General features: G+C 47.5%; 1 protein-coding gene across 1 annotated transcript; it reads left to right on the forward strand.

Moving 5' to 3' along the window:
* Positions 1–3463: 3463 nt before the first annotated feature.
* Positions 3464–9361, forward strand: SRP19 (signal recognition particle 19). The gene is made up of 5 exons (XM_069879830.1): positions 3464–3530; positions 5301–5376; positions 6343–6414; positions 7566–7677; positions 8894–9361. The coding sequence occupies exons 1-5, from the start codon at positions 3496–3498 to the stop codon at positions 9025–9027; spliced, it is 429 nt and encodes a 142-aa protein (XP_069735931.1). The 5' UTR covers positions 3464–3495; the 3' UTR covers positions 9028–9361.
* The last annotated feature ends 707 nt before the right edge of the window (positions 9362–10068 follow it).

The raw sequence follows: 10068 nt of genomic DNA on the forward strand, positions 1-10068 counted from the left end.
TATCTTCAACTGTGGAGGCTCCACCACCTTCCTGGGCAATCTGTGCTGGTGCTCGGTCACCCTCACAGAAGGAGTTTCCAGACATTGAGAGGGATCCCCTGTGTTTCAGGATGTGCCCCTTGCCTCTGGTGCTGTCACAGGGCATCACTGCAAAGAGCCCGGCTCCATCCTCTTTCACCTTCCGTGCAGGTATTTACACCCGTAAGAGCCCCCCCCAAGCCTTCTCTTCTCCAGGCTGAAGAGTCCCAGCTCCCTCAGCGCTTCCTCCTACGAAAGAAGCTCCAGTTCCTTCATCACCTTGGTGGCCCCTGGCTGGTTTCTCTCCAGTACATCCACACGTCTCTTGCACTGAGGAGCCCAGCACAGGACCTGGTGCTGCAGGAGTGGCCTCGCCAGTGCTGAGCAGGGGTGAAGGATCAGCTCCCCTGATCTGCTGGCAACACTCCTAACGCAGACCAGGACACTGCTCTCCCCCTTTGCACCAAAGCCGCGTTGCTGGCTCCTGTTCAGCTTGGGGTCCACCAGGGCCCCCAGAGCCTTTTCTGCCAAGCTGTGTTGCAGCCGGGCAGCCCCGGGCATGTGCCGGTGTCTGGGGTTGTTCCTTCCCAGCCACAGGACTTGCCATTTCTTGTTGAACTCATGAGGTTCCTGCTGTCCCATCTCTGCAGCCTGTTGTCCCTCTGGCGCGTTTGCCACCCCCTCCCCGTTTGGTGTCACCAGCAAACTTGCTGAGGGTGCACCCTGCCCCATCATCCCCATCGCTAACGGAGACGCTAAGCAGCACGGAACCAAGTCCTGACCCCCAGGGCACAGCAGCAGCTACCGGCCTCCAACCAGGCCTTGTGCCGGTGATCTCCATCCTCTGGGCTCATCTTTAATTAGCGTTTTGCTTCATTCAGGGCACACACCACCCTAGGTGGGCTCTCGAGTGAAGCTGCGGAGCAGGCTGGTGCTGACATCCTCCCACCTCAGAACCTTTCTGGGAATGACTGGTTGGTGTCATTTACGGACATATAACTATGGACTCTTAGTGAAACCATTGGATGAACTACTGAAGGAACAGCCAATGGAATCATTAAAATCTGCATGGACCAGAGAGGCAAGAAAAGCATGTGAATAATTAAAGAAGGAATTGATGAAGATCCCAGGTTTCTCTCTGCTGCACAGAGCTCTCTAGTGTGCAGTGTCACCTTCTGGCCATGCGTGGTTTATGAGAGACATCACTCACTGTCACCGTGTTGCAAGAAATTGTAAAATCATGACATAATAAAACTGCAAAAAGGCCCTAAAGTCAAAGGCTTTCTCAAGGAGCCAGAAGTCAGATTGCAGATGGGTTTCACTAAATTAGTTGTGGGAAAAAAGAGACGCTTTCCCCAGTTTGCTCTGAGTAAAGGAGACACCTGATTACATGGACTATCTTTATAGCAACACAATCCTCGAACTGATGCCATAAGGCAGGCTGGAGATCAGATGCACTCCAGAAAATGGGGTGAGACAAGCAAGGATGTGATAACTGAGTACCTGAAGGGGCTACAAGAAAGCTGGGGAGGGACTGTTTACATAGGCTTGTGGTGATAGGATCGGGGGCAGTGGGTATAAACTGCAGAGGGGCAGGTTGAGGCTAGATGTAAGTAGGAATTTCTTCACCATGAGCATGGGGAGGCCCTGGCCCAGGTTCCCCAGGGAAGCTGTGGCTGCCCAATCCCTGGAGGGGTTCAAGGCCAGGTTGGATGGGGCTTGGAGCCCCTGATCCAGTGGGAGGTGTCCCTGCCCGTGGCAGGGGTGGCACAGGATGGGCTTTAAGGTCTTCTCAAACCCAAACTGCTCTATGATTCTAAACACAAGGACTGATGGTCTAATTTTAATGCCTTATGAGGTGGATCAGTCGAGAAAACATGAAAAGCTCATCAGTGAAGGACTGCAAAACAGCCACTAGAGATGGCATAAAGACTGTAGAATAATACATTTAGGATTTGGGGATGCGTGCACACTAAAAATCAAGCTAGTATAATTATTCCTTAGACAATGTGTAAATATGCATAACTTTTCCGGGAAATCTATGAATATTTATCTATCTGTAGTGTATAAACTTGTGGGCTCTATATTGAGGGCTTCACACTTGATTTTGGAGGTTTCTGTCTCCCGAGGTGTCTGGGATTTGCACCAATTCTGAATGAACAATGTCCCTCTTGGTGACGTAGAGACTGGGACGCTGCATTCCAGGTAACAGAGCTGTGTTCTGGACAAGCAGCTCACGCTGACCTTTGGCTGGCGCTCTGCTCCTTGCCCTTGGTGTGGTTTGTGTGCACAGCCAGCCCGGCCCGTGCTCCCTGGCAGGCATGGGGGCTGCCGGCCACTTTCCATGACAGGTCGTCCTCACGAAGGACTTCTGGTATGAATCAGAGAATCACCGAATGGTCGGGGTTGGAAGGGACCTCAAAGTGCATCCAGTCCCACCCCTGGCCATGGGCAGGGACACCTCCCACTGGCTCCAAGCCTCATCCAACCTGGCCTTCACAGAATCACCTGGCCTTCACAGAATCACCTTAAACCCCTCCAGGGAAGGTGACTCAACCCTCTCCCTGGGCAGCCTCTGCCACTGCCCAGTCACCCTTTCCATGAAATATTTTTTCCTGATGTCACGCCTAAACCTCCCCTGGTGGAGCTTGAGGCCATTCCCTCTCATCCTGTCCCCTGTCCCTTGGGAGAAGAGCCCAGCTCCCGCCTCTCCACAACCTCCTTTCAGGGAGTTGGAGAGAGCAATGAGGTCTCCCCTCAGCCTCCTCTTCTCCAGGCTAAACACCCCCAGCTCTCTCAGCCGCTCCTCATAAGGCCTGTTCTCCAGCCCCCTCACCAGCTTTGTTGCTCTTCTCTGGACTCGCTCCAGAGCCTCAACATCCTTCTTGTGGTGAGGGGCCCAGAACTGAACACAGGATTCGAGGAGCGGTCTCACCAGAGGGAGAAGAATCCCTCCAGGGACAGGGCAGCTACTTCTCTGGTCAACCCGGGCCTCCGCACCCTCTCGGGGAAGAATTTCTTCTCAACGTGTAATCTAGATCTACCCGGTTCCAGTCTAAAGCCGTTCCCCCTCGCCCCATCGCTCCAGGCCCTTGCAGGAAGCTCCTCCCCAGCCCTCCCGGAGCCCCTTTCGGCGCTGGGAGCTGCTCCGAGGCCTCCCGGGGGCCTTCTCTTGCCCAGGCTGACCCCCACCCCTCACCGGCCCCGAGGCCTCACCGGGCCCTGCCCGCGGCGACACCGCCTCATGGCGACAGGACATGCCCCTTAGGGGCAGGACACGCCCCCTCCGCGGCCCGCGGCCCTGCCCTAAGCCGCGTTCCAGGCCCCGGCCCCGCCCCCTCCGCCCCGCGCGGCGCCTTCTCATTGGTCCCGGCGCTCGATCGGCAGCAGCGCCGCCCAAAGGGAAGCGTCGGGGGGCGGGACTTCCGGCGGAAAGGTCGGCGGGACTTCCGGCGGGGAGGGCGCGGGGCCGCAGCCATGGCCGCCGCCACGTCCCCGGCCGACAAGGAGCGGTGAGGCGGGGGAAGGGGCGGGGGGCGCGGGTGAGCCCCGGCCGGCGGGGTGCTGCCCGTGGGGCCGGCGGGGAGCCCAGCGGGGGGCGGGGGGGCTGCTTCTCCGGCCGTGGGGCAGCCGGAGGGCGAGGTGTGGCAGCTGCTGGCGCTGCGCAGGCCTGCCGTTCCTTTAACGGGTCATAGAATCGGCAGGTTGGAAGAGACCCACCGGATCATCGCGTCCAACCGTTCCCATCAATCACTAACCCATGTCCTTCAGCACCTCGTCCACCCGTCCCTTAAACCTCTCCAGGGAAGGGGACTCAACCCCCTCCCTGGGCAGCGTGTTCCAGTGCCCAATGACCCTTTCCGTGAAATACTTTTTCCTAACGTCCAGCCTGAGCCACCCCTGGTGGAGCTTGAGCTGGTGAAGGGGCTAGAAAACAAGCATTATCAGGAGCAGCTGAGAGAGCTGGGGTTGTTTAGCCTGGAGAAGAGGAGGTCGAGGGGCAACTGTATTGTCCTCTACGACTACCAGGAGGTTGTAGCGAGGTGGGTGTTGGTTTCTTCTGCCAAGTAACAGGCGATAATATGAGCAGAAACAGCTTCAACCTGCACCAGGAGAGGTTTAGATGTTTAGGAAAAAATTCTTTATGGAAATTGTTGTGAAGCATTGGAACAGGCTGCCCAGGGAAGTTGTGGAGCCTCCTTCCCTGGAGGTGGTAAAAAAACCTGTAGAGGTGGCACTTTGTGCCATGGTTCAGTAGGCACGGTGGTGCTGGGCTGACAGTTGGACTGGATGGTCTTGAGACGTCGTTTCCAACCATAATGATCCTGTGAAAATTTCCTACGTAGACCTCTGCTGCTTATGCAGAAGAATGAACCAGTGGGCTTATAAAGAAGGTTGCAGCTAATAGAGGAAAAGTAGGTAATAAAGGTTGAGATGGCTGAGGCTGGTTTTAGAGGCAGCCAGAATTGTTTCCGGGGAGGCAGTAAGGATCAGTGATCTCTTTCAAGTCTCTAGCTAACTGAACATTGGTCTGTTGCAGATTTACTCACTTTCTGCTTCTCTGTTTTCTTATGCTGTCATAGCTCCTCGTTCAAATGTAGTCATTCTTTCGTCTCTCCCCGTAGGACTCAGCTAGCAGTTTTCTTTGTTGTCTAGTAAGAAGGTTATTGCTCTAATCAGGGTTTTATCACTCTTGTTCTCTGTATTTAAACCTGTTTCTGATTTAAACCTTAACTTAATGAAAAATGTTAAGCAAGTTTCTAAGCATAGTTTTTTGAGAGGCTTTATAGCTCACCCAGGTCTGGAAGGAGAGAAAGCAAATGCGTATCAAAACCAAACCCTTGCTTCTGTCAAGAACTTAGTCAGCAATTAGCGTATTGCAACCTTTTCAGGAAACCTTTATTTCTTTTCAGGGAAATACATACATTTTCTTCTAGTTTACAGGGATTTAAGAAATGGATCAAAGCATTCCCTTTCAAAGTTCTTTTTGGTTTTCCCTCAGGATAGCACTGTGCTTTTCACACTCTCTGACCTGAAAAGTGCTGTCCTGCCAGTTACCATTTCAGCCAAACAGTCACACAGTGTCCTGGATAACTCAGAGTCAGGATTTGAAGCATCTTACTACTAACTGGTATAGCAAAAATAAATGGTTATTCTAAGCTGCAGCGGGAGCTTTTGTGTTGTAGCCATGAGATTTGGTTTTTTTGTTTTACTAGGAAAATATTGCATAAACAATCAAGGAGTTGGTATTACTTACTTAAACTCACTGTTTTCTCTTTTAGATTTATCTGCATTTATCCGGCATATTTGAATAACAAGAAGACGATAGCAGAGGGAAGAAGGATACCTATAGACAAAGTAATTTTGTGGGTGGCAGGGAAATAGAATGCTTTGTTTTGCTATACAGTAGCACGTAGAGAGTTGGAAAACAAATCTTAGAGGTGTTGATCTTTCCTATCTCCCGTGGCAAGTAGCATGGTAATTGGAAATTACAGTATGTTTGGAGATAACCCAGTGCCAGCACGTGAATTTGGTAGGAGAGCAGTGGGTTTAAGTATCAGCTTTCACGTGAGCAGCACCTTTGGCAAGCAGGTGAAGTAATGAAAAACTTACTGCACTGAACCCCCTGCATTAGTAGTTTCCCAGATTTGAAAGCAATGCAGAAGAGCATAACTAGTGACACGATTGCTTGCTGACTGACTGTGTGTGCTTGTGTTCTGTGCCCTGCCCCTTCGCTGCTGCCAAACATAGAACTTAAAATGCTCACACACAGACTTGGTACTTGTTGCTTTTAACCTATCCAGAAGTAGGTTTTTTTTCTCACTCTCTTACAATATTTTTAACAAGTGGTGCTGGAAATAAAAAGGGCTTTTCTCTACTGATGCGTTGTTTTTTTTTTCCTGGTAATAGTTAACAACCGAAATCTTTCTTGAGCATGCAAGCCGCCAATCAAAAATCTATCCGTGAAGGCATCTGCTGCCCGGTGCCTAGAAAGTTCTTATTCTTTTCTCCTTCAGTCCTTGCTATTAGTTTGGTCTTGCTCATTCTTGGGTTTTAGTTATTTTATAAATATAGTAAGTGTTATTTCATTTCAGTTGTTTTTCCTAAGCAATTCTTCTGTTTCATCTGTTTCCTGTTTTACTGATGTCTTATCTTCTAGACCATAATAGCAGTCACAGGTGACTTCTTCAGTAGATTTGTCATCACTTGAAGTACCTTCTCTTTCCCCTTCTGCTTTTTCTAGCTGCAGGGTGGGGAAGTGGTAAGTGTTACTGTAGAGGTGGTTCATCACTGAAAAATAATTGTAACATGTTGTTTTGACAGGCTGTTGAAAATCCCACGTCTACCGAAATCCAGGATGTGTGTGCAGCAGTTGGGTTCAACGTGCTATTAGAGGTAATTAAAAAACAGAAAAACATGCAGAGGATAAATAACCATGAACTTGGTGGATGTCTCTCTTCTTCCGTTATAACTAGTCTTACAGACAGAATAATATACTATTGAGAAGCTTTTGTTATCAGCCAAGGTATCTCCTTGCTTTGAGTACTAACTGACCAAAATGATGAAGTAAATATTGGAAACCTGTATGCAAGGCAGGAATAACCCAGACCTCTGAGTTGATGCCACTTTTTAAGCTTGGGAAAAGATTAGTTCTGGCTTCCTTCTGAGAAGACTATCCTGGGTGCTCCAAAGTGTGTCAGAATTAAAGCTAATTTTGCTAGCTGCAACTCTGCAAATTAGCTTTTTAAAAAAGCGTATTTTTAATGAAAGGTGGTTACCTCTTGGAATAACTGTCCTGTAGGAGTAGGATTCTGATGCTTGAAATCTTCAAAGTCCTTTGAAGTTGTCGCCAGACATTGTTTATTTTTTATTGCAAGACCTTCTTGGTCTTTAAATAGTTCAAGTTGGCTACGTTTTTGTTGGGAAATGAGTCTTGAGTTTCTAGAGAAGTAATTTTTTGCAACTCATTTTCTGAAGTAATTATTGTTTATAAATATTATTGAATTTTCTATCACTTCTTTACTCAAGAATTTAGGTCCTCATCTCAGAGTGTGTCTGGTATCCAAAAACCAGAACAATATCACCATGCTTTTCAGAAGTTGTCAAATAGGTTCATGATAATGCCAGCCTGTGAAATAGCCATTTCCAGTAAGAAACCTGTGACTTTTTAACAGAAATGAGTATCCAGAAGCAGCAGGACTCAGACTCTGACCTGCTGACATGCTGCCTTAGGTGTCTGGAACAGTTTGTGGCCACATAGGTGAAAAGAAAACCTGTGTCACTGCAGTGCAGTCTGGTGTGAAAGTAGAACAGTCCCTGTAAGCAGGTTACTCACTGAATTGTTTGGTGCCTCATGGAAAGTTACAGTATATCTTTGGATGCTGCCAGGGAGTGTAAGTGGTGGGTGGCGCTGTGGAGAGCTACAGCTGCGGTTTGCATCTGCTCAGAGGAGTTCCACGCTGCAATGACTTGGATTGATTGCCTGACAAAGCTTGCAGAAAAATTTTTCAGTACTTATCATAATAAGTTCTCCTTTCGTATGACAGAAAAATAAGATGTATCCCAGAGAGTGGAACAGGGACGTGCAGTACAGAGGTAGAGTGCGAATCCAGCTCAAACAAGATGATGGGAACCCGTGTTTACCTCAGTTTCCAACACGTAAGTAGAGTACCTGACTCTGTCAGTTTATCTGTTCCTAAAACAGGAAGACTTTGTATGTTACCACTTTGTTTAACTAGTTTTATCATTATAAATACTACAACTTTACATTTAATCTGTTTGCCTGCTTAAGTCAACCAGATCAAGTTGCTGTGTGAGCATTGAGTGGAGTTTGTAAAATGCTCTTGTCTTTAATCCTGCTGCTTCTTCCACACTTAAATCAGAAGGCGTTGTGAAGAGTGTTGTGTGATTGCTATATTGAACAGCAGCCCTGCAGTTTTGAGTTACTGTTTTGTTGACAGTCAAAACAGAGGTTTTGGTACCAAAACGGCCGTATCCCACGGGTTTTTTAGGTGACGTACATCAGCTGGGCTTGAAAAAGTACAATTCTCACTTCTGTTTTTTGTTGGCCTTTTTCATAAATCAATGACAGAGCAGCTCCTTTAAACTAATTAACAAGACTGTTTCATCTTGAGTGACATTTAATTTAGTCTTTTGCATTTTTCTTGATGAGTAATCAGTGTGTAAAAGGGAAGCAAACGTATATCTGGGGACAAGTGTATCTTAAGGAAAGAGCAGGAGCGGTACTGCAACTAGAGCAGCGTTGAAAGTGCTGTTGGTCACAAAGAGGTGTTTTACAGCCAGGTTCCTGGTGCAAGGCAGCAGTACTTATTCAAAAATGCTTGTAGCTTTTGCCTGGCCATTCTGTCCTAGATATCTGAGATGATTAAATGGTGAAGGGAACGAGTAACAGGAAGGGCAAGATTCATGGAATTATAGAATGGTTTGTTTCCCTTATGTGTCTCACCTAAATCTATCCCCTTCCAATTTTAAAGCCTTTCCGCCTTGAACTACCTCTACAGGCCATTATGAAATGCCCCTCCCCAGCTTTCCTTTAGGCCCCTTCAGGTACTGGAAGGCGGATACGAGGTCTCCCCGTAGCCTCTCCAGGCTAAACAACCTGGATTGTTGGGTTATGTGCAAATTCCAGTATGCTGTGACAGATCTCAGTCCTGCACTTTTTAATTAAAATTTAGAAAGGCTAATAAGGGTTTTTCACCAACTTCTGGCTACACAGGGAAAGCTGGCACAGCTGCTGGGCTTTATATCTAGTTGAACAGAAGTCTAAAATGGAGCTGAATCTCCTAAGCTTGAAAATTATGCAGGTGTGTTCTTAGCACAGTAGGCGTGCATTGATCTCTGCCTGTATTTTTAGGCAAGTCGGTGATGTTGTACGCTGCCGAGACCATTCCTAAACTGAAAACAAGAACCCAGAAGATGGGAGGTAGCGATCAAAGTCTTCAGCAAGGAGAGGGAGGCAAGAAAGGCAAAGGGAAGAAAAAGAAATGAGCTCACACCTGGATGTGGTACTTTACTTTACTTAACCACAAGTGTGGATGGACACACGACTTACTGAAACTTTGAAGTGAAAGATACAAGGAAGAAATAAACAGGTGAAACAACAGAACTGCCTGCTTTTCTTGGAACTGGAATGCATGTAGCTGCCACGCATCTCTGTTAAAAGAAATCTGTCTTCACACACAGCCTGCAAATCTGAAGCTAGCGTCCACTTTTAAAATGTGGAAGAATGTAAGCAAATGGTGTGAGTGGAAGAATTATTCTTTCCAAAAGAAATATGCAGCTTTTGATAACTAACTAAATAAATATTCTTATGCACACTAGACATACGAAAACTGTTTGCCTTAGTAAGGGGTAGTTCTCCATCCCAGTTCGGGGCTGTGTGGGTTGTTCTGGTTTAGCTTTTTTTTTCCAGGTAGCAGAATCAATTATTTGTTAACTATTGCGCTTTGAGGAGTTCAGCTTCATGTTGGTATCGCTAGTGGTGATGTTACTGCAGGAATTGTTTAATGTTTCTCTGAATGGTTTCCTCTTTTGCTGAGTTTGGAAACATGTGGGACAAAGCAGAAGAAACATCCTGCTTGCAGCGGGAAGAACTAAGTGTGCCCCCCACCCCCCCAGCCAATAACGCAGCATTACTTGTTCAGATCACTTGGGGATCATGAGAAAATCAGTGGGTGAGGAAGAAACTTTGAAATCCCTGTAGTCAAAAACACTTTTTCCTCTATTTTTGAATATTAAATCCTGATGATTCCTTAGGCAAGCAAGGCTATGGAGCCTGAGGGGCCGCGCTGCGCAGGCAGCCGCTCATGCTGCTCGATGCTGCGATCAGTATCCCAAACTCTGCTGTTAAGGCTGGATGCTCTCAAACAGCTCAGGTGTGTCCAGAGTTCCAGACACAAACCAGAACTGTTTCCTCCAGGGTCTCAAGAAAGGTTTCTCCTAATAACTCTGAGGTAAAAAAAAAAGTTTCTATCTAGTAAATAAGCTCTGCCTTCTCAGAAGTGATCAGGTTTTTCAGTTGAAGGTACA

Source organism: Phaenicophaeus curvirostris, chromosome Z (assembly GCF_032191515.1).
Source record: "Phaenicophaeus curvirostris isolate KB17595 chromosome Z, BPBGC_Pcur_1.0, whole genome shotgun sequence".
Classification (NCBI taxonomy): Eukaryota; Metazoa; Chordata; class Aves; order Cuculiformes; family Cuculidae; genus Phaenicophaeus; species Phaenicophaeus curvirostris.

What these genes read in the sequence shown, in the direction of transcription:
- SRP19 (XM_069879830.1), top strand. Translation starts at nt 3,496, where the DNA reads ATGGCCGCCGCCACGTCCCCGGCCGACAAGGAGCG. An exon ending in GAAGGATACCTATAGACAAA is followed by an intron (nt 5,377 to 6,342) that starts GTAATTTTGTGG and finishes TTGTTTTGACAG; the next exon opens with GCTGTTGAAAATCCCACGTC. An exon ending in GGTTCAACGTGCTATTAGAG is followed by an intron (nt 6,415 to 7,565) that starts GTAATTAAAAAA and finishes TTCGTATGACAG; the next exon opens with AAAAATAAGATGTATCCCAG.